Source organism: Lithobates pipiens, unplaced genomic scaffold, assembly GCF_037356315.1.
Source record: "Lithobates pipiens isolate NorthernLeopardFrog02 unplaced genomic scaffold, aLitPip1_a1.2 Scaffold_1, whole genome shotgun sequence".
Classification (NCBI taxonomy): Eukaryota; Metazoa; Chordata; class Amphibia; order Anura; family Ranidae; genus Lithobates; species Lithobates pipiens.
In genome coordinates, this window is record NW_027507685.1 from 179,304,031 (window position 1) to 179,328,016 (window position 23,986).

Here is a 23,986-nt window from a genome sequence, read left to right on the forward strand (position 1 = left end):
AGGGAGAACTGTCACACGTCTCTGTTTACATTGTGATGGCTGTGATTGGACACAGCCGTCAGGTGATCGGGAGGGCCAATCCACACAAGTATCCTGATTTCTGCTCAGCTGGATCCTGTGATCAGATCGATGACAGGATCTGGCCGCGCTGCTGAAAGTCCCCTCAAAACGAGGAAAGGACAACCCAACCGTTTATGTGCAGTGGCCGGGTGGGAAGTAGTTAAAAGAGAAATTAAGGAATTTTTTCCCCCCTGATCAACACTTGTGGATGCAGCATCTGTCCTTTGGCGCCACTGCACTGAGAGATAAGCAATCGAACACAGCCGATGGCTCGGTTTTCAGAGCTCTGTGTCCAGAGAGCTGCTGACTGTCAGTCACAGCTCTCTGCTCTTCTCCCTCCCCTTTCATTAGAGTGCTGGGCTGGGGAGGGAGTGGGGAGTGGCTGTTTCAGGCTCTCATCTGTTCGCTGAGAGGCTGAGCTGGGTGTCGGTGCAGCCACCTGGCAGATGCAGACTCCATGGCGGGATGACGCGGTGCCTGGACCGGCTTCTGAACTGAAGTCTGCTCTCTGCTGAAACCGGGTCCCAGGAGTGCAAAATGAATTGCACTCCTGTGATCCATAGAAGTACAGCCAAACAAGCTTTGGCTGGACTCCTCCTTTAAAGTGGAGGGCCACCCTAAAATAAAAAATAGCATTAAAGCGGAGGTCCACCCTAAAGTGGACCTTCCGCTCATTGGAATCCTCCACCCCTCCGGCGCCACAATTGGCACCTTTCAGGGGGGAGGGGGGTGCAGGTACCTGTACAGTACAGGTATCTGCACCCACTTCCAGGATAGTTCTCTGCGGAAAGGGGCGTAGATCTACACCCCTTTCCGAAAGTCCCCCGCTGCCTGCTGGGAAACACACAGATCCCAGAGGCAGCGGGTCCATCCTTATTGCGCAGCGCGACTCGCGCATGCGCAGTAGGGAACCGGGAAATGAAGCCGAAAGGCTCCACTTCCTGATTCCCATACCCAAGATGGCGGCGGCAGCACCCGAGAGACGATCGAGAGATCGGCTTCGGGTGCCGACATCGCGGGCGCGCTGGGGGGGGTAAGTGTCCTTATTTTAAAAGTCAGCAGCTGCTGTATTTGTAGCTGCTGGCTTTAAAAAAAAAAAAAAAAAAAATAAAAAACGGCGGAACTCCCGGCGGACTCCCGCTTTAATATTCTTAAAAAAATAAATAAATTTTTTTTTTTTAAAACTTACCAGAAACCCCCATTGCTAGGCATTCTTCCTAATCTGCTTCTTCCTTCTCTTCGGCAAGCAGCCCCATTGGCTTCTGGGACATGCGTGTCCCAGAAAACAATTGGGCCATTCACAAAGCGCCGCGTGACTCGCGCATGCGCAGTAGGAAACATGCAGTGAAGCCGCAAGGCTTTCCTTTTGTTAAGATGGCGGTGCCGACAGCCGATCCGATGGATGGATCAGCCTCGGGGAGGTCGACATTGCAGGCTCGCTAGACAGGCAAGTGTCCTTATTAAAAGGCAGCAGCTACAGTGTTTGTAGCTGCTGACTTAAAAAGAAAACGGAACACCCCTTTAATGCATTCTATGCATTAAAGTGGATGTAAACCCTCTCCTATACCCAGTGAAGTGATCAGCCTCAGATGGTACACAGGGATAAAAAAAAAAAAAAAAGTCTCCTACATACGTTTTACATGTATATCTGCTGTCTTCAGCTTTCTATATTCTTTACAAAGTGCACATTGCGTTAGAAATGTTCTCTTCCTGTTCAGCAGTGGGAGTGAAGTCTTGGCTTACACTGTGCAACAGCTGATTGGAGGAAAGGCACCCCCCCCTCCACATAGGCAGATGAAGGAAGGACTGTGCTGTGAATAGACCAGCTCTCTGGTAATCTATTTATAGCACCCACCCCAACACAAATTTCAGGCTGGTTTCATCTCCTGTGTCTGAAAACTCTTCAGAAGTTCACAGGGACTTCAGGGCTTTGGAGAGAGATCCAGCGATGTGCACAAGCCCATCGGCTCCAGCCACTGTCTGTCCTCACTGGACAGATTGATAGCCATTGGCTCCCGCTACTGTCAATCAAATGCAGTGACGTGGGTTTGTCAATGGACGAGGCAGGGGACTCATGAGCCAGCCCACACATGTGCCCCTCATTTCTGTCCTGCAGCGGCTCCTCCTCTGACCCACTGTTGACTTACCGACAGTCCCATTCACGGGACGGCTAGTGAAGCAGCAGTGACCAACAAGGTGAGAGATGTGGCAGCAGCAGGTGAGTGGATGCCCACTAACGGGCGCTGCCATGATGGATCTGAAGTGACAGGTGCTCTTTAAATGAAAGGACTTATTCTTGCTGGTAGTTAGAATCTTTAATATTTGCAAACAAAATTAAATTAATTTGATAAAAGTAAAAATCTGATTTTGAATTTTTTGTTTAATAATTGATTTTTATCCACCCTGCTTTACAAATCACGTTAAAAGAGAAGTATGGGTTTTTATTTTTTTCACATTCATACTTACCTAGATGGATGCAGCATCGGTCTCCCGCTGGCTCCTCACTGAGGACTGCGCATTCGAACATCGCCGATGGCTCAGTTCTCTCACCTCCCCGAGCAGAGAGCTGCTGCCTGTCAGCATATCTCCGCTCTGCCCTTCCATGCTCATTGGAGCGCTGAGCTGTGGAGGGGCAGGGAGAGGCGTGATGACGCAGTGCCTGGACAGATCTGTGTGATGTCAGCAGATAGCGGACTTCAGAACTCTCTCTGCTGAAAATGGGTCACAGGAGTGCAAAACTAATTCCACTGCTGTGACCCATAAAAGAAGCCCAGCCAAACGAGCTCAGGCTGGACTTCTCCTTTAAGTTAATGTCCATTGCATTGTATAGAAATGAAACACGTGTGAAATTTTCTGCAATCCACCCGATGGCGTGTCACAATGTACACATGGGATACAGAAAACAAGTGTTCTGCCCTACTGATCACATCCAAAAAACACAGGTCACCACATAGAATGAGCGGGCCCTAAAGCTGAATCCTGGGCAGAAATAAACAGTTCATATTTTTTAAAAAAAATAAAAAATACTAAAATTGTGAATTTTATTTTTCACATGCATATATTAAGAGCGTCTAAATCCATGGACTGTGAGAACCAATCAGAGCTCTGTTGCTTTGCTTGTGCCCAGGAGGGGTGAGTAGAAATATGTCCTCCTCACTACACTGCTGCGCCTTCATCGCCCAATCACAGGCTGAGGGCAGGCCCAGGCTACACTGTACAGTCAGCAGGGAGGTCCAGGACCTGGCCGTGAAGTCCAGATGGGCGGGTGGGCGACCCGGCCCCACTGTCCGGGCGACCCGGCCCCGCTGTCCGGGCGGGCGAACCCGGCCCCGCTGTCCGGAATGTGTGGATGACCCGGCTCCGCTGTCCGGGCGGGCAACCCGGGCCCCGCTGTCCGGAATGTGTGGATGACCCGGCTCCGCTGTCCGGGCGGGCAACCCGGGCCCCGCTGTCCGGAATGTGTGGATGACCCGGCTCCGCTGTCCGGGCGGGCAACCCGGGCCCCGCTGTCCGGAATGTGTGGATGACCCGGCTCCGCTGTCCGGGCGGGCAACCCGGGCCCCGCTGTCCGGAATGTGTGGATGACCCGGCTCCGCTGTCCGGGCGGGCAACCCGGGCCCCGCTGTCCGGAATGTGTGGATGACCCGGCTCCGCTGTCCGGGCGGGCAACCCGGGCCCCGCTGTCCGGAATGTGTGGATGACCCGGCTCCGCTGTCCGGGCGGGCAACCCGGGCCCCGCTGTCCGGAATGTGTGGATGACCCGGCTCCGCTGTCCGGGCGGGCAACCCGGGCCCCGCTGTCCGGAATGTGTGGATGACCCGGCTCCGCTGTCCGGGCGGGCAACCCGGGCCCCGCTGTCCAGATGGGCCAGCGACCCGGCCTCGCTGTCCGGGGCGGGCAACCCGGGCCCCGCTGTCCAGATGGGCCAGCGACCCGGCCTCGCTGTCCGGGGCGGGCAACCCGGGCCCCGCTGTCCAGATGGGCCAGCGATCCGGCCTCGCTGTCCGGGCGGGCAACCCGGGCCCCGCTGTCCAAATGGACCGGCGACCCGGCTCAGCTGTCTGGGTGAAGTCACACATCTAAACTGCAATTCAGTATCTGCCTGGAGATAAAATTAATCTCTCAGGGATTGCACAATCTCAGGCTCCCAGCTAGCGTTCCAGCCTGCCAGGAAAAGCTCTAAACTTCCCTATGAGGAAGGGCCAATGCTGGGCACATGGAAGTCTGGGTTATGGTGGCCCATGGCCTTCCCTCATAGGAGAAGCCTATCATGAGGGAAGTCAGATAAAAATGAGGGTGCCTTTGTGAAAACACCCCACCCCACCCTCACCTGTCTCCTTCTCCTTCCCCTCCTCGTCCTCCAGCTCTTGTTTTCTAGGCATCTTGCTGACCGATCCCTCTTCCCTCACGTGGCGCGGACAATTCACCGGCGAACCAAGCTTCTCTGGAAGCCTCGCCCCCTTCAAGCCGGCAGACTAATCGCCGAATTCCATGCGCCTCGCCTATGAAAGATAGAACGTTATTGGTGGACACGAAGGCAACGCTCGCTTCTGAAACGCACGGAGGTCACCAATTGGACGGCTTCATACCAAAACGAGGTGCGAAACGCATATGTTCCACCTATCGGGCCTGAGGCGTGAAACACAAATTGTATTCCCATTGGACGGAACGGCTGATTCTTTCGTAGCCTCCTCTTCGTTGGCCAGTCGAGGTCACTTGACAGGAACGCTGCTGAAATCTTCATTGGCTGGCCTTCGGGAGCCAAGAGAGGCGTGATACGCACACGGAGCGCTGGTTGGCTAGTGACTTTGAGCTGGAACGCACAGGGGGCATTTCCTGTTGCCTGAGCTGAGAGAGGCACATTGTTGGTCCCACTCGTGACTTTAGTGGTGGGTTCTGACCACCTAGGGACAGGTTGTTGTCTGGCACTATAGAGTGGGCTCGGGAGGGGAGCGGCCCCACTGTTGCAGTAGAAGACCCCCTGAGGGAGTAAGAGGCATGGACAGTAAGCATGAGGCCTCAGCCTGGAGGAGGGTAGTGCATGTAGGCCTGGAGTAAATGGTCAGTCCTGCAGGGACAGCTGAGGGATCACAGCGCAGGGGAGCGGGGTTAGTCCTGGAGGGACCATCATTAGCACAAAAGGCTTCAATTTGGAGAGTCATTTATCTCTGCAAGAGCCCATTGTTTGTTCACTGCATGGACAGCAAACTGACATTTATTGTACTGTAGAACCCTCAGTCCTGCAGGGACCATCATTAGCACAAAAGGTCAGTTGAGTCTTGGTAGGTCCAGCCTTTCTGTAAGGGATCAGTGTTATTTCAGGGACTACTGACCAATGTTGATTAGACCTCAGAAAGGCCAGTCCTGGAGGGACCATAATTAGCACAAAGGGTCATTATTTGGTGGCTCCTTCTGTAAGATTCTATTTTCTTTATTTTTTTCAGGGACTGCTGATTGACCATCATAAATTGTACTGTAGAAAACTTAGTCATGGAGGAACATCTAGGATAAAAAAAAAAGACCAAAACCTGGATGGTCACCAATCGCTTTAAATGTTCTAGTGCTCAGGAAGCATAAAAAAGGTAGAATAACATTGAAAGTGACCAAAATTTAGTATTTATTTTTAAAGATGATTACCAGGAGCTCGACAATCTTGTAAGTCATATAACCTTTGACAGGTGATTCTGTAAATTTGCTAAGTTGTGCTTAGTTGGGTCTTAAGAAAACAATAAATGGGGCGAAATCTGGAACAGCGTTTATCAGTTTAGGAATTCCTCTCCACGTACAAATTATTGAAATAATACACAGAGCCTGGATTACCTTTATTATTTATATTGACTTTTAGTTAAGGCTTTACCAAGAGAATTACTGAGAATTTTGAGTGTGGTATTCGCACTGTCTGGATCTCTGGGAAGAGGCATTGCACTCATTTTATAGTCGTTTGCCAGGAGTTGTGTGTGGGGGTTTTTTTTTTTTTTGATTTTTTTTTACGAAAGTTAAAAATGCCTCGCAAGAAGCCGTTTAGCAGCAAACAAAAGAAGAAGCAGCTGCAGGACAAAAGGGAGCGGAAGAGAGGTAAGTGCTGAATTCCTGTGTTTTGTATAATATCTAAATAATGATGTATTAAAAGACAGAGTGGACCATAGTGACAATGAGATGTCTAAGTTTCAGTGCTGTCCCTCCTTCTCTTTTTTTTAAAATACTGCTGTATTATAAATAAGGATGAGCTCAGGCGTGTTCGCACAGCACACGTGTAGAGCTCGCCAGGAAGTTGGCGCTACGCTAATCACAGGCAGTGAGATATTTCCCGATCTCTGCAGCCGCGCATCGTGACAATGTCTCACTGCCTGTGATTAGCGCTCCGCAGTGCCGACTTCCTGGTGGGCTGTGCATGTGGGCCATGGGAACACACCTGAACTCATCCCTAGCCGTAAGCAGTGCTGGCTTCCTGACGGGATCAGGCACATGGGATTTCAAACACGCCCGAGCTCATCTCCAGACAGGGTTAGAAAATCATTTAAAAACAGTCAGATTTGTAAAGGTCTGTTGAACGCGCATGCGATAACACCATCATTGTATTAACAGATGTTGCCCAATTATCAACATATTATTGATTGATAACATAAAGGGTAGTTTTTTTTTGCTGATTGATTACATATGAGCCAAAGATACATTTGAACACGCGCATGCGCTGTAGATTTGTTTGAATGGTTTGCGGTCGATAACGCTACTAATGTTTTGGAAATCGTTTCGGGACAAAAAAATCAGACATGTTGGTTAACTTAATTATTTTGCACGTAAAAGTGCTTTCTATAATATTTCTATTTTCGAAAGTCAAACGATCGAGCACATCAAATGCTTTTTCGAACATATTTCTATATGGCCAGCATTTGTTTGTTCTAGAGCTGCACGATTATGGCCAAAATGAGAATCGCTACTTTTTTTGCTTAGAATAAAAAAATCTCGATTCTCGCGATGTCAAATCTTAAACATTATACCAAAAAAAGGCTAATTTTACTGGTTAGTTTTTATTTTTTTATTCATTAAAGTAATTTTTTCCCAAAAATTGCATTTGAAAGACCTCTGCACAAATATAGTGTCACTTCCTGGTTCCCTACTGCGCAATTCGAATGGACCCTGTGTCTCCCAGCAGACAGTGACGTAGAACCCCCCCCCCCCCCCGGGAGTCTATGCCCGGAAGTGGGTGCAAATACCTGTATTTTACAGGTATCTGCACCTCCCTGAAAGGTGCCAAATGTGAGACGGGGGGGGGGGGCGGGTTCTGAAAAGCAAAAGTTCAATTTTTGTGTGGAACTCCTCTTTAAGTGATTAAACTTTTTTCACTTGCACACTAAGTTTATTACATTGACAAATAGTTACAATGTTTATATTTAAGTTCAACTGATAAAGAATGTTTTGATTCTTGGTAGACAGCCCATTTTTTTCCCCCCTTGCTTTCTTTTGATGGCTGTGGCTTCAGAAGAGCAGAGAGAATTCTTTGCATAGAAAGAATCGGGAAACACTTTAGTCAAGATCGCGATAACGATTCTTGATGATTAATCGTGCAACTCTAGTTTGTTCAGTTAAAGCGTTACTAAACCCAGGATCCTGCATTGACTATTTCTGGTCTCCCACAGTACATAGAACATGGAAATGCAATTATCGTATTCATCGGTGTATAACGTGCACTTTTTCACCCTTAACCACTTGCCTACAGAGCAATTACACCTCCTTCTTGCCCAGGCCATTGTTCACCCCTCAGCGCTGTTGCACTTTGACAATTGCGCGGTCATGCTACACTGTACCCAGATGAAATTTTTATCATTTTCGTCACACAAATAGAGCTTTCTTTTGTGGGATGTAATCACTGCTGGGTTTTTTATTTTTTACTTTAAAAAAAAATTCTTTTTTTTTTTACTTAGTTTCTGTCAGTAAATATTGTCATTTCATTTTTCTTCTTCACTAATGTGCACTAATGAGGCGGCACTGATAGGCAGCACTGGTGGGCACTGATAGGTGCTGCTGGGTGACACTGATGGGCAGCACTGATAGGTGGGACTGATACCCAGCACGGACTGACATCACTAATGGACACTGATTTGGTGGCACTTGTGGGCAGTGGTGGGCACTGATTTGTGTCACTGGTATCGCTATTGTAATCAGGGCACAGATGATCAGTGCCCTGATTACATGTGTAGCTGTCTCCTGATGCTGCTCCTTACAGAGATCGGGGATCACGTGGGCGGGCGCTCTGGGACGCTGTAAAATGACTTTGTCCCAGAACGAGAGCCGCACCACACGGCAGGCGGCAACTAGTTAGAATTGAATGCACTTAGCGTGTGCATGTTATACACCAATACTTCAATTTGGGCTGCCTCAGAGGGGGCGGGATGAGTGGTCAGATTACATACAGTGAGAATCTCTTGTTTACTCAGCAACCTCTGTAATAGGAAGTCCCGTCTCCTGGGCTGGCATTGGACCAGTGTTCTGTCTATCATAGAAGCATGTCCAGGAGGCGGGACTTTGAAATAAAGAGGTCACCGAGTAAACAGGAGATTCTCGCTGTATGTAATCTGACGGTACTCATACCGCCCCTCTCCCTGTCCCATCTGAGGTGAGGCTGCAGATAGGCACTGATCAGGCTGCATTGATGGCACCTGTGAGGCTGAAGATGGGTATTGACCAAGCTGCATTGATGGGCACTGACCCTCATTTTGCTTCAAAATTCTTTTTTATTTAAAAATTTTAAGTTTTTTTTTTTTTTCAATTTTTTTCCTGAAATTTCTTTCCTAAAATTATTAAGGTACGTGTTATACGCTGATAAATACGGTAATTGCAGTTTTAAAAATGCCCTGTGTGCATGAGGCCTTACTGTTAAAATAAACCTACCTTTAAAAGTATAGACTGATCATTTTTGTCAGTGGGCAAATGTACAAAATCAGCAGGGGGCCAAATACTTTTTTGCCCTTACTGTATACTCACCGATCACTTTATTAGGTACACCTTGCTAGTACCAGTTTGGACCCACATTTGCCTTCAGAACTGCCTTAATTATTCGTGACATAGATTTAACAAGGTGTTTGAAACATTCCTCAGAGATTTTGGTCCGTATTGACCTGATCACATCATGCAGTTGCTGCAGATTTAACGGCTGCACATCCATGATGCCAATCTCCCGTTCCCCATCCCAACGGTGCTCTATTGGATTGAGATCTGGTGAGTGTGGAAGCCATTAGAATACAGTGACCTCCTTGTCATGTTCAAGAAACCAGTTTGGAGATGATTGGAGATTTGTGACATGGTGCATTATCCTGCTGGAAGGAGCAATCAGAAGATGGGTACACTGTAGTCCTAGAGGGATGAACATGATCAGCAACAATACTCAGGTAGGCCGTGGTGTTTAAACGATGCTCAATAGGTACTAAGGGGCCCAAAGTGTGCCAAGAAAATATCCCCCACACCATTACACCACCAGCCTGAATACTCTGATACAAGGCAGGATGGATCCATGCTTTCATGTTGTTTACACCAAATTCTGATCCTACCATCTGAATGTTACAGCTGAAATTGAGACTCATCAGACCAGGCAACTTTTTTTCCAATCTTTTATTGTCCAATTTTTGTGAGCCTGTGTGAACTGTAGCCTCAATTTCCTGTTCTTAGCTGGCAGGAGTGGCACCTGGCGTGGCCTTCTGCTGCTGTAGCCCTTATGCTTCAAGGTTCGATGTGTTGAGCATCTAGAGATGGTATTCTGCATACATTGGATGTAACAAGTGGTTATTTGAGTTACTGTTGCATTTCTATCATCTCAAACTAGTCTGCCCATTCTCCTCTGACATAACGAGGCATTTTTGTCCACACAACTATCTCTCATTAGATATTTTGTCTTTTTTCAGGGCATTCTCTGTAAACCCTAGAGGTGTGTGTGTGTGTGTGTGTGTAAATCCCAATAGATCAGCAGTTTTTTAAATACTCAGACCAGCCCATCTGGCACCAAAACCCATGTCGCGTTCAAAGTCACTTAAATCCCATTCTGATACTAATTTTGAACTTCAGCAAGTCGTTCACACCACGTCTAGATTCCTAAATGCATTAATTTGCTGCCATGTGTTACCGAGCAATTAAACAATTGCACCTAATAAAGTGGCCAGTAATATGTATATCAGTGCACAAACTGAGAGCAGGCTCACTTGGAGGAAGCACTTTACTTCTTAACAGGGTGGATTTGATTTAAATCGTGTTTTTTAAAGAGCAGCTGTCATCTCTCTGACCCGCCGTTGACTCAGACGGTCTCATTCACTTTAATGGGACAGCTGGTGATGCGGCAGTGACACAACAAGGCGATGGACGTGGCGGTAGCAGGTGAGTGGATGCCCGCTAACGTGCGCTGCCATGATGGATCTGAAATGACAGGTGCTCTTTAAATATAAGCACTTATTCTTTCTGGTAGTTAAAAACATTAATATTTGCAAACAAAATTAAGGTTTCCTCTTTAGAATAATAAGCTGTCAGTTTAGTAAAACATCGATAGCAGAACCGATTCAATCATATAGTTTGTAGTGTACATAGATTTGCAAAACGGGATAAAGGCATATTCCAGAACTTTGTTTAGCTCATGGTTAATGCAAAATTGTGTGAATGCATCAATGCAGTGCATGTTATCTCTCCTGGCAGAACTTTGATTCATTGAACGAGTTTACAAAAAATGTAAATATTGCAGAATATACAGCCTCATGCTACATAACTAAGCTTTATTTCATGCTGGATAAACTAAATTATCAATGTATCTTAAATGGAAAACTTTTTATTTATTTTTAATAGATTTTAACTCCAAAAGCATTTTATTAAAATACATTTTGAATTTAAAAAAAATCAATTTCCTTTTTTTATATCCACCCTGCTTTTTAAACTGTTGAACTATTGTTAGGGCCACATAGTCAATTATATGATTTACTAATTGAGTAGAGCATGTTTGTTTTGTAAAGCAAGTCCCTTAGCTTAATGATTGAGGTGAAGCTGAGTAAAATTTCACTTTGCAAAAAATACCCAACAAGGAACATAAAAAAAAAAAAAAGAGATTATATATATATATATATATATATATATATATATATATATATATATATATATATATATATATATATATATATATATATATATATATATATATATATATATATATATATATATATATATAATCACACATATACTTTTTTTTTTAAAATACCTTATTTCACTTATATTATTGACTTATTTTCAGGACCTCTAGAAGCTGGACGATCCGAGTCAAACAGTCGAAGCCAGAGCAGAGAACGGAGAGAGGAAAATACTGACACCTCCGACAGCGAGAGCTTCCGTCCCCAAATAAGACGTCTCAACCAGCAGCCACAGGTTTCCAAACCTGGAGAAAAAGACTATGACCCCAACAGGTTTGTATGTCATGTAAATGTTTCTGTAAGTATTTGTATGCTTACTCTCTGTTGGTGTTTATCTCCATATTTGTGGAATATACGTTATGGCACTTTGAGAGATGTTCCTCTGGTGCATGGACAGAAAGTGTGAGGAAATTCTATGTCTGACAGCTACCACACAACATGGAGTAAGATTAAATCTCCTCCTGGGGACTCTTATTCTGGTAATCATTAGAGCTGCACGATTCTGTCTAAAATGAGAATCGCAATTTTCTTTGCTTAGAATAAAGTTTACGATTCTCGCGGCGTAACATCATCACTTTACTGTTTTTTTTTTTCCTTTTTTGATTGAGGCCACTTTTCACACTGGGTGCTTTACAGGTGTTTTTTGCGCTAAAAATAGCACCTGTAAGGCTGGATTCACTCCTATGCATTTTTAGTGCTTTTTGCAGATGTGCTCTACAGAACTTGTTCCATAGGAAACCATGCTAAATGGACTGTAGTGCCAATCTGCAAAAAAGCACTAAAAATGCATAGGTGTGAATCCAGCCTAACTGCCTCTGAGTGCTTTCACATTGGGTGAGTGAGCAGAGAACTCTCTGTTCTTGTTACAAGAATGAATTGGGAAATTCTGCATAGAGATCTGAAGGGGGTTGAATGGAGATCACAACATTTTTAGCGATTAATCGTGCAACTCTAGTAATCACTGACAATGGTGAGATTTCCTTATTTCAAGGAGATTTCATCTTTTATTTCCAAGACAGGAAGTATGGAGAAAATTCTTACACAGGTTTGAAGCCTTACACAGTCAACAACTAAATTCACACAACCAGTGTTTTCCCATAAGCAGCCTAGCCAGTAGAAATCTAGTGCCAGGCTGCTTGCACATTAGCGTTCCATATACTTGAATGGGAAACTTCTGAAATTGGAGATGGTTTTGTTTCCATCTTGTGATGGGAAGGTAAGGGGGTGGCACACCTCAATGGAAATGTGGAATTGTACTTTAACCAGTTCCCAACTGCCCTATAGCAGATTTACTGCTACAGGACGGCCGTTCTGTTCAGAAATATATATATATTATAGTGCGACTACTTTCACACCGAGGGAGTTTTTCAGGCGCTATAGCGTTAGAAATAGCGCCTGCGAGCCGCCCTTAAACTGCCGCTCCTTTTGTCATCAGTGTGAAAGCCCTCAGGCTTTCACACTGGAGCGGTGCGCTGGCAGGACGTCAGGAAAAGTCCAGCCAGCAACTTCTTTGGAGCGATGAAGGAGCGGTGTGTTTACCGCTCCTCCACCGCTGCTCCCCATTGAAATCAATGGGGCAGCGCTGCAATACCGCCGGCAAAACGCCGCTATTGCGCCACGCTAGCGGCCAAAATGCGATGCAAATCCGACGGTAAAACGCTGCTAAAAATAGCTGCGTTTTACCGCTGACGCTATGGGTGCCTTGGTGTGAAAGCTGTCTAAGGGAGCCACTTCTGCTGGGATTAATCCTAGCAGAAGCCGATCAGTGGGTCTGCCAGCACCTGCTGTTTGATGTGGAGAGACACAGGATAGAACAATGCAGAGCTCTGTCCTGTCAGCAGGGATGTGATGGATTTTGTTTCCCTGCAAAGGGAGTAAAATCCAGCACATCCCTTTAGTAAAAACATTCTTTATGTACACGTAAACCCTGGTTAGGCACACATTTAACCCTTTGATTGCCTTGGTGTCATTAGTGCAGTGACATAGCATACTTTTAGCACTGATCACTGTATTAGTGTCCCTGCTTCCCACAAAGTCCCGCTATAAGTCGCTGATTGTGGCCATTACTAGTATAATTTTTTTTTTAAATAAAAATTATATTGTATACTATAGTTTGTAGACACTAACTTTTGCACAAACCAATCAATATACACTGACTGGGATTTTTTTATAGCAAAAATACGTAGCAGAACACGCATTGGCCTAAATTTGTGAAGAAATACGATTTGTTTATTTTTTATTTTTTGGATATGTTTTATAGCATAAAGTAAAACATTTTATTAAAAATGTAAATATTAATACTAATATTATAAAAATATTTATAAAAGAGTTCTATTTTGGGGGAAAAAATTACTTAAATTTATTTTTGTGCACAGTGTTGCATGACCACACAATTGTCAGTTAAATTAGCGCAGTGCCTATAGCAAAATAAATGGACTAGGTCCGACTGACTTTTGGCGGAGTTCCAACAGACTTTCCGAACTAACGGACTTGACCACACACGAATGGACGAAGTCCATTCAAAAGTCTGTTAGTTTTGAACGTGATGCTGTAAATGGGACTAAACAAGGAAGTTCAATAGCCAGTAGCCAATAGCTTCCCTTGCGTCGTATTTGGTCTGTCGTATTTGGTCTGTCGTATTTGGTCTGTCGCACCAGCACACAGACAAATGTTTTTTTTTAAGTCCGTTGGATAGATTTGAAACACGCTCTATTTCTAGGTCCGTCTGATGTTTAAAAAAAAATAAAATCGGACTAGCCCACACACGATCGGATTGTCAGATGGCTAATCCCTTCGGACCTAGTCAACCGGAAAGTCCGGTCCTATGTACGCGGCATTACCCTTCTGTGATGCTTCACTGTTATTGCTCTCAGTCAAGCTGGACCAGACGGCCACCCTCCCACTTCCGACTGGTGTTAGCAATAGATATGAGGTCTTAGGTGCCGTCTTTCTAGAAAAATAAACATTTGCATATAACAGAGCTTTTGAAGAAAGATGTAAATGGATGGATTATTATGCCATTACTATGTTTAAATGCTTGAGGATTGGAAAGATCTACTTTTATTTATAGATCTAGCGATATGTGTAGAAAGCTAAGGCTGAATTTTCACTGTAATGAACAGCAGCCGGAATGCTTTACCTCTCTGGCAGCTGTCCGTTCCGACTGCGGTAGGGGGCGGTGTGGTGTGGTATGCACTGCTTGTACAGTGACATATGATCCTGTATGGTGTGTGCAATAGAATGCCTGCTGCATGTCTGCATTTTATTTCAGCTCCAGGCTGTGTTGCAGCGACCGGGACACACAGAAAACAATTGCTTTCTATGTGTCTTTGCAGTGACTTGTGTTTTTACAATTAATTTTTTATTATAAAAAGTTAGTGGCTACCCTTTTTATAGTCCCAGGGAAAATACTTTATGTATGATGAGTACCTTTTTTTTTTTTTTTTTTTTTTTTTTTTTTTATATTTTTTGTTACTCAAATTATTAATATGATATGTATAATGCTATAATGTGCAGTTATCCATTCTTATGAAGTGTCATCGTCTGCTGTAAGTGATGGTGACATCTCATAGTCTTGGCATTTATTGCAGGTATCGACTTCAGTTTGAGAAAGATAGCAAAGATGAAATTGAACGGAGGAAGAAAATTGCTCAGGAAAAAATTCTGGAATCTGTTCCAGAAACAGAACTGGAAGTTGATATAATGAAAATTTACAGACCTGGATCAGGTAACTTTATTTTTTATTTTTTTGTCATAATATGCCTTTTTTTCGGGCAGGGAAACTCCTAGCTTGCAAATTAGGAGTCGGTGTATCAAATCACACATTCCCTAACTGCACCGCCCCACCACCAAAGAGACTTTAATCAACCCACATGCCGTAGCAGATGCATTTAGCGCCTACTATCGTGCTCTCTATAACTTAAAGGTCACGGCCTTGATACCTTAGCCAAACCCTTCTGCCATCCAATTCTTAAAGCAGAAGTAAACCCAAAGATTTACAGTGCCTTAAAGTATTCATACCCCTTGACATTTTGGCATATCATTGTGAAGTGGAAGGAAAATTATAAATGGTTTTTAGATATTTATTTGTAATAAAAAAAAAAAAAAAATCTGAGAAGCGGGGCTTTGTGACTTTGTAGAACCGCCTTTCGCTACAGTTACAGCTGAAAGGCTTTTTTGGGGATGTCTCTACCAGCTTTGCAAATCTAGAGTGACAATTTTGCAAAATGGCTCAAGCTCTGTCAGATTGGATGGAAAGCATCTGTGAACAGCAATTTTAAATTACAGATTCTCAATTGGATTTAGGTCTGGACTTTGACTGGCGGAGCTGGCAGGTCTATCATGCATGAAGCCGTTCTTTGTCTTGCGTCATAAAGTGATGTGTCCTCATCCATCTTTATTCCTAGAGTGGTTTTTAGTTTTCACTTGAATCAGGACAGTGTCTTGCATTTATTTTTCTTTTAAGCTACAGTTGGCAGGAGAAAAGATCGCTATATACTCTAGGGGAAGTTCAGGATCTACTTGAGTTGTCGGCACAAGTCAGAACTCCTGGTTTGTGCTGCCAGAAGAGCCCAGGAAGGTACAGGCGGCATCCAAGTTGTTGAATATTTGGCAGTGGGTCTGCCAGTGTATCATTGATGCCTATGGTTTAAAGGGTAAAATCCCATTTTATCTGGGGAGAGATTCTCTACAATGTGTGTAGGAGTACCTTGGGCCATCCACCATCGGGTGTCAGTGGCCCAGGTGTGCAAGACCGCTATTTGGTCTTGGTCTTGGGTTTATACATTTACAGGGTTTTTACAAGGTGTATGTCAGAAATGTGGAGGATACCGCCTTTGGCCTCAGCATTTTACAAACCACAAAGTAGGTCTTCCTCTGGTGGCAGTTTCTGTGATGGTGTATCCCTCCCCTCAAGGGTATTTCTTTGGGACGTCCCGAATAGTTTTTCTTATAACCGGCTCTGTGTACTTTGATTTTCTTCATTGTACATTGGATTTTTCCTATATCTTGCCTGTAAAATCCTTTTCTTGGCATGCATCACAGGAGACAGAGGTCCCTCCCCTCTTGTCTGTGAAATGTTATTGCTTGCTACAAAACTGAAGTACTTCCTGTGTAGTGGGGACTTCCTGTTTGATTGATCTACCAGTGTCCATTCAGGCTTTGTGTCTTGTGATGTACTCCAAGAAAAGGATTTTACAGTTAAGCTGTAGGAAAAAATCTATTTTTTTTATGTGAAATTAAAAAGGCAGAAAGAAGAGCTTAGGAGGGGGAGAAATGGAAAGCCGAGGGAATGAGAATAATAATAGTTAAAGCGGGGGAAAAAAAAAAGGAAGGGGTTGATGTGTGGGAAGGGGCGAGGAGGACAAACTCCCGGGGCACTAAAAAGGAGTTACTTCAGAAAATCAGGCGTCGCTCACCCCGAAGCATCTTGCCTTCCCATGAGAAGATCAAGGCATTCCAGTGGAGCCAGGTGCTCTTGTATGTATCATGCATGCTTTGCAAGGAGAAGACGAGATCTTCTACTTTGTGCTTACATTACAAATGAAAAGGCTACCAAGTCTTTGCTCCAAGAAGGTGCAAATAGCTGTGTCACTGCTGGGAGGAAGAGCAGGGTGAGTTGAACTGCCTAGTTCCTGTTTGGAATAGAGGACAGGGTGAGTTGAGCTGCTGAGTTAGGGCTGGAAAGTTGAGGGGTAGGTTAGATTATGAAGGAAGGAATAAGGATAGTTAAGCTGCTGAATCACTGCTGGTAAGAGGGAAGGAGATGAGCTGAGCTTATTGAGTCATTGTTGGAAGGGGTAGCTGAGAGAACAACTTGAGGTATGTCACCGTTTCGTCTCTAAATTGCTCCACATGGCTACAGAGGTCCGTGGTGGCTTGTTTTAAAGCTTATAAGAATATGTTAACACTTGATAATAGAAGAAAGTTAACAAACAGAAAAGCATGGAAAGTAAGGACACGTAAAAGAATTTAGCATTCAGATACAGTCATATATAAAAGTCAACATCTTAAGGTGTCCACAGACATCGGACCATTTTCATCCTATCCAGCCTTTTACATCTAGTATAGGCAATAGGCCCTAATATCTGTGGGTCATTTATGGCAATGTGAATGAAAAAAGCAACTCAGAAGCATGGCAAAGCAATTCCTGAAATTATAAAATAAAATGTAATGTTTTTTACAGTCAATGCCCACTAATAGTTTGATTGCAGATTTTGTTTTTTACCTTTTGAAATTATGAAGAATATTCATTGATTGCTTACCCAGATGTACTTTTTCCCAAAAGTTGCAGGTGCGCAAATGCATATCGCTATGTGACAATGGCGATAGAACTACATTACCCTGCATGCATAGCACCATGGGTCTTTTCAGTGCCATGTGTTAATAATATTATTATTATTATTATTATTATTTTTTTATTATATGGGATTAAATAGCGCAAACAGTTTACGCAACACTTTACAGCATGAGGGCAGAAAGTACAGATATAATTCATTACAGGAGAAATTGATGGACCCTGCTTGTTAGAGCTTACAATCTAAGAGCGAGGGGTCAAATGATACATAAAGAAATAACTGTGGGGGGGGGGGGGGGTGAGCTCCTTGAGAAAATAAAAAGTACAGTTATTAGGTGGAGGCAAGATAGGCTTCTCCTGAAGAGAAGGGTTTTCCCGGATCGCCTAAAAGTGTACAGAGTAAGAGATAGTAAGACGGATTTGGGTTGGTAGTTCCATAAGATGGAAGAGGATCAGGAGAAGTCCTGGAGGCAGGAATGGGAAGAGGTGACAAAGGAGTTTGAGGTCTTGTGAGTAACGAAGAGAACTATTTGGTTGGTAGTCTTAAGAATAGATTAGTGATATGGGTGGCTTTGTAAGTTGTATTTTAAATCTACTTTTGCTGGGGGAGTGGAAGCCAGTGTAGGGATTCGCAGAGAGCAGTAGCAAATACTAAATCGTTAGTAAGATGGGGTGAGTCTGGCAGCAGCATTCATGATGGACTGAATAGAGGATAGCCTATGTAAAGGTAAGCCAGTAAGGAGGGAGTTGCAGTAGTCCAGACGAGAGATGACCAGAGAGTGCATTAGAAGCTTTTGTGGTATCATTGGTTAGGAAGGAGCATATTTTGGAGATCTCGGGAAGGAACAAAACAAAGGGTATGCACTATCAAGGAAGTTCTTCACTAGGCAGCCATGAGTGAAAAGAGTGTTCCACCACATGTTGATGTGCATATCAAGGCTGTACATGCCAGGAAGACGTGTTGGCACACAGGATTGTAATACTTTGCGTGAACAAGCCTCCCTGGGTGACACCACTGGTGCTGCTAATGGTCTGTTGTCACCCAGGGACAGGAAGAGGGGATACACTTTAAGAAAGCAGAAAGAAGAGGTGGAATTATGAGTATACCACTGACGGTTTGCTGGAGTGCAACTGCTAACAGGATAGCATTTACATACTTTCTACAGCAAATCAAAGCAACTTAAAAGCATTTAAAAATATACAGCATTTGAACGCTTCTGACTCTCCCATGAACCCTTAGGCTACTTTCACACTGGGGCGGGGGGTGGCACGTCAGCGGTAAAGCTCCGCTTTTCGGCTGCTTACAGGGGGGGGCGTTTAACCCCTGCTAGGAGCCGAAAAAAGGTTACCGTAGCACTTTGCAGGCGCTTCAGCAGTGCTGCGCATTGATTTCAGTGGGAGGAGCGGTTTATACACCGCTCCCACACTGCCCCCAGAGATGCTGCTTGCAGGACTACTTTTTTCCTGTCCTGCAAGCGCACCACCCCAGTGTGAAGGCACTCTGGCTTCCACATTGGGGTATTTTAAGAAGTGCTTTTCATGTGCTATTTTTAGCACAAAAACACCTGAAAAGTGCCCTAGTGTGAAGGGGGTCTTAAGGAGCTATGAGCCAGAAGATGATGATTGAAAGCAATGGACAGAATGGAATAAGCTAAGCTTGGGCATGAGGTCTGTTTATAGGTGATACACCATCTTCTAGCATTTCTCAATCTCTTCTGGCATAGTTTGTTTATGGTCTATTTTCATATTATCCTTTTAAGTGTTGGACTTCCCAAAACGACCAGCCTGGAATTACGACATGAGCAAAGAGACTGTGCAATCACAGGAGGAGAAGTCATTTAGAGATTATCTCCAGAAGATCTACGAGAACCACAACCCTCGAGATCTCAGCTACTTCGATCACAACCTGGAGGTGAGAGAAATTATTGTTGATGATAAACAGGCTCATCCTTGCTTTACGTAAACTTTTTTTGCGAGAGTAATGCAGAGATTCCCATTGCTGCAGTTTTTTGTAGAGGTAAATATGAGGACAAAGTGGCTCTGTACACAGACGCTATGTTGCTGTACCTAGCTGATATTCGGGGATCACTGGTTGCCGCAATGTCTGCTAAAGAGAAATTTGGTATTTTTTCTGGTCTTGGGATCAATTGGAATAAGTCTATATCACATCCAATAGACCCACTTTGGTATCCTCTCCTGCCCCCCGCACTGTCACAAATGAAGGTGGATGCAAAGATTAAACCTCTTGGGGTAGAAAGTCTTTCAATATCTACAATTTAAGACTTGCTTTAAAGACCCAAAGGTCTTCTTTCTAAAGTTTTTACATGTTTATTATCTGCACTGCTTCTTAAATTTCCAAGTACATGCAGGCAAAAGTGGGAGATGGATATTGAAGAGACCCTAGGGGATATATGAGATCAAATAATGAAAAATATGCATTTTTTTTTCTCTCGCTATCTCCAACCCATAGAGTGGCCCAGAGTTGTTTATATAAGATAGATGGGAAAGAAGATCCTAAATGTGCAAGATGTACTAAATCTCCTGGTTCCTTTATAAATTTATTTTGGAGGTGCCCAAAACTACACCAGTATTGGCAGGATGTGATTTTGATGTGATAAACTCTATATATGATACCATACTAACTCTAGATCCTGTGTGTTCAACGTAATGCATTTGGGAGGTTTGAAAAAATATGGAAAAAATGGATGAATGCTCCATGCTCTAATCTATGCTGGTAATAAACTCCCTTTTTATTTATTTATTTTTTTGTTATCTTTTCCCCCTCTCTGCTTGGATAGGCCTGACTCCTAAAGGAAAGAAAAAAATTCTATATTACATCTATTGTTCAATAACATAAAATAGCGGTTGCTCAGGGATATCTTTTGGAAAATTTAGATGATTATGAACTAAAAGTACTGTGGACATCAATGCTTTATCTGTTAAATAGATTCTCGTGTGTGTGTGTGTGTGTGTGTGTGTGTGTGTGTGTGTGTGTTTGTTTGTTTGTTTGTTTGTTTTTAATAGAATCTGATCATAAAAAAAAGATTCTTGTTTGCAACACAGATTTTTTGCTAAATTTTTGTATGTGGTCAATCTGTTTTTAAATTGCAAGAAAACAAACAATACAATAGTTAAAGCCGATTAAAAAATATGCCTTCCTCTATTGTCTTTGTCTTTAGACCTGGCGTCAGCTCTGGAGAGTTCTAGAGATGTCAGACATTGTCCTGCTGATTACAGACATCCGGCACCCGGTTGGTATTGTGTGTCACTTTTCTCTTGTGTCTGCTTTATGTACAGACTTGTCATTCAATGTTCTTTCGCCTAATGCTGTATGGCACAGCACCAGTGGTTGTCCTCTGGTATGCATTAATTTGTTTAAAAAGTAGATTTTTTTTTTTTTTTTTTTTTTTGTGCATGAATGATTTGACTGCAGTCTCGCAGCCAGTTAATATAGGCTTGTATAAAGTGATACATTGTGTTTATAGATCACAACATTTTTTAAATTTGCCTAAAGTTGTGTAAGGATTGAATCAAGACCTGATGTGCTTGTCATACAAGGCAATTTCCCATTGCTGTTCAGCATTCAACATGGGTGTTTACTCCTTCTCAATAAGAACAAGAAATTCAAATGTTTAAAGGCTAAGTTCACATTAAAAAAAAAAAAAAAACAATATTTAATGCACATATATTTGCAGGTAAAAAGCTTTGCATTTGATTTTATATTTTTTGGACCGACAATCGGCAGCTCACAGATGCAATGTCGGGCTTCAGTGGACTCTCATTATAGCTGTCTGCCCATACCTCAAACAGTTAATGGAGAGCTGGAGGATCAATTTACTACAAGAGTACTCGTCAGCACCTTTGCAGTTCATTGAGGACTACATACGGCCTGCCGCGGTTGAAGACAATACTTGTAGTTCATTCGCAGATCCTTGTGAATTAATGACAGCCGCGTGAGCAGAGCATCGCACGCCTGCACTCTTTTTAAACTATGACAGCGAGTATAGAGAGAAGATCCCCTGCCCACTGTCATAGCAGAGGATCAGAGGGGCACATGCAGGTGCTCTTTGATTACACACTAAATATAGTTGTAACATATTACCAAAGGTGCCCTTATCTTTAATAATTTCTATCTGTCATTTGAGTTACATGACAAACTGCAGAAAGTCCTGACACTGCAAGCACAGCTAGATGTCTCTTAGTTTTTCTTTAGGAGATATCTGCCTGACTTTGGCCTGTCTGAGTGTGGGACTGACAGTGATAGAGCTGTGCTGTGCAAAACAGATCCCACAGTGCTAACTTGTTTCAGGCATTAGATGAGCCAGAATATACACATGGCAACCTTGGCAGTAGCTTAGAGCCCGTTTGGTTGGTTGTCAGGGATTCCAGCTACAGCATTCGTTCTCCTGCAGTAAATCATGGGGATGCCACAATTGGTCAAATCTGTACACCTGCCTGTCACTACTTATGAGAGAATGACCTTTCAAAGCAGTTGGTATCTGATGTGGTTGGCCATGCCTGTACAACAATGCATATAAAGTGAAAACAGTGCAGCGCTAAGAATCAAATGTTGAACTGCCGGTGCTATATAAATCCTGTATTATTATAATAATATACACAACAAATTGTGATTAGCATGTACAAAAAAGCTCTAACACCATCCGATTGACTGTGTCTCTAAATAAAGGGCACTGTGCAAATTGTAAATCAACATTGGTAGTATAGTTCCATTGTTTATTAAAACATTAATCCATTAGTATATATGGATGGGAATGAATCCAGGAGTGTAGGACTAAAGGAGTTACTGCCGTGTGTGCATCCACGAAGATTAATGCGCTTACTAGAAGGTAGCATCAATCAGGCATATGATCTTAAATCTCTGGATAGCAACAAATGGGTGGCCTCACATAAGTAAATAAAAATGATCAAACTTCAATGTGCACCCTCATCCCAATTAGGTAGGTTGAAAGTTTAATCGAGATCTCTGGTCTCCAATCAGAGATATCGGAGAGGTGTGAGCTAGGGGACTATTACGGGGCACGTAGATTTGTTACATCAGAATGAGAAAAAACAATATTACATAAAAATATAATTTATTAAAATGAAAAACATTACAACTTCAGATATATATCACAATTTCATAGGGGAAGGTGAGGTATTTCGACTAGTTTCGCTTCTCAGCTTCTTCAGGAAATTACCTACATCTAAAAATACATCAATTATTTATGGGTATGTAAATATACAAAAATCATCATAAAGTAACAATTCATTTAGCTAATCAATAAAGGAGACAATATTACAATACAAAGTGAGAGCAAAGTCTTACCTATCTGCCCTTGCCCCTGGACAGGCCAGAACCAGATTGGGGGAAAGAAAGGCCTTACCTGGCGACTGGGAGGGGGATTTAAACCCCAATGGCCGATCTATATCTAAACAAAGGTATTTGTTCAGTTTGTTAAAGGATGGAAAAGGAGGAAGAAGAAGAACTTCCCATCGGCGAATAAAATAGTGATGGGTCAAGTGCATTCCTTGCTCGACGACCATACTGGGATAGAACCACTATAATAATGGATAGCCCCAGGGTTAGTGTGATTAGTATATCAAGACAATCGCCATATCAAAAAATTCAGAAAAACACCAGTGAAGTAAGGTGGAAAACTTAGTGTGGAATGTGAAAACATAGTAATATAGTAATAAGGGTGATTATAAAAGGCTGAGATAACGGAAAAAACAAAGCGTGGAAAAAAACGTAGAAGGAGAGTATCCAGTCTGGAAATATAATTACCAATAAGATCAATTTATTATATATATTATTATTATTATTATTATTATTATTATTATTATTATTATTATTATTATTATATAGAGGAGGATCCCGAGGTATAGACATGGCTGGTCAAGATTGAATTGGAAACCAGCAAAGGCCACACAAAACACATCTGTGTGTGAAATGGACACAACTTCCAATTGGAACGGTATTTGTGAATATGGACCAACTGTATAAAATTATAAGGTGACAAGGTATCAAAATTAATAATGCAGACGACAAGCATAATCTATGTATAAAGAATAGAGGGTACCAGGTGTCCAGATATTTCACTCACCGATCGTTTAGCGGCCACATGTGTCCCCCAGATCCAGACGGCATGCGGGGATAGCGGCGAGCCACCATTTTATGCCCCTCAACCCCGCCATGACCTCTGCGCTGTGTCGCCGGCGCATGACGTCAGCGGGGTCAGTGACTCGAACAGTGCGCGCGCAAGGAACCGCTCCGCGCACTGGACACCAGGATACTGGGACGGTGGCTGCACGCTATCACTCTGCGCGCAGGCCCGACCACTGCCCCGGTCGAACGGCGCACGCGCGGAGGTTAGAAAAAGCAGAAAAATTATAATGCGGTCCCCAACTAGAGGACAAAGGGGCAATCCGGCAACACACCTTTTTAATAAATTATATTTTTATGTAATATTGTTTT

General features: G+C 43.4%; 2 protein-coding genes across 2 annotated transcripts in view; one reads left to right on the forward strand and one right to left on the reverse strand.

The window, feature by feature from the left end:
* ABCF1 (ATP binding cassette subfamily F member 1) overlaps nt 1–4,603 on the reverse strand; it is a 62,225-nt gene extending 57,622 nt beyond the window's left edge. Inside the window, exon 1 of the mRNA XM_077478972.1 lies at nt 4,391–4,603. Within this exon, the coding sequence (XP_077335098.1) occupies nt 4,391–4,442 (52 nt within the window). The 5' untranslated portion in view covers nt 4,443–4,603. The remainder of the gene's footprint in view (nt 1–4,390) is intronic.
* Nucleotides 4,604–4,698: 95 nt separating this feature from the next.
* The window catches only part of GNL1 (G protein nucleolar 1 (putative)), a 56,804-nt gene continuing 37,516 nt past the window's right edge, over nt 4,699–23,986 (forward strand). Inside the window, exons 1-5 of the mRNA XM_077478973.1 lie at nt 4,699–6,135; nt 11,321–11,489; nt 14,807–14,943; nt 19,272–19,423; nt 20,691–20,762. Coding sequence (XP_077335099.1) covers nt 6,063–6,135; nt 11,321–11,489; nt 14,807–14,943; nt 19,272–19,423; nt 20,691–20,762 — 603 coding nt within the window. The 5' untranslated portion in view covers nt 4,699–6,062. The remainder of the gene's footprint in view (nt 6,136–11,320; nt 11,490–14,806; nt 14,944–19,271; nt 19,424–20,690; nt 20,763–23,986) is intronic.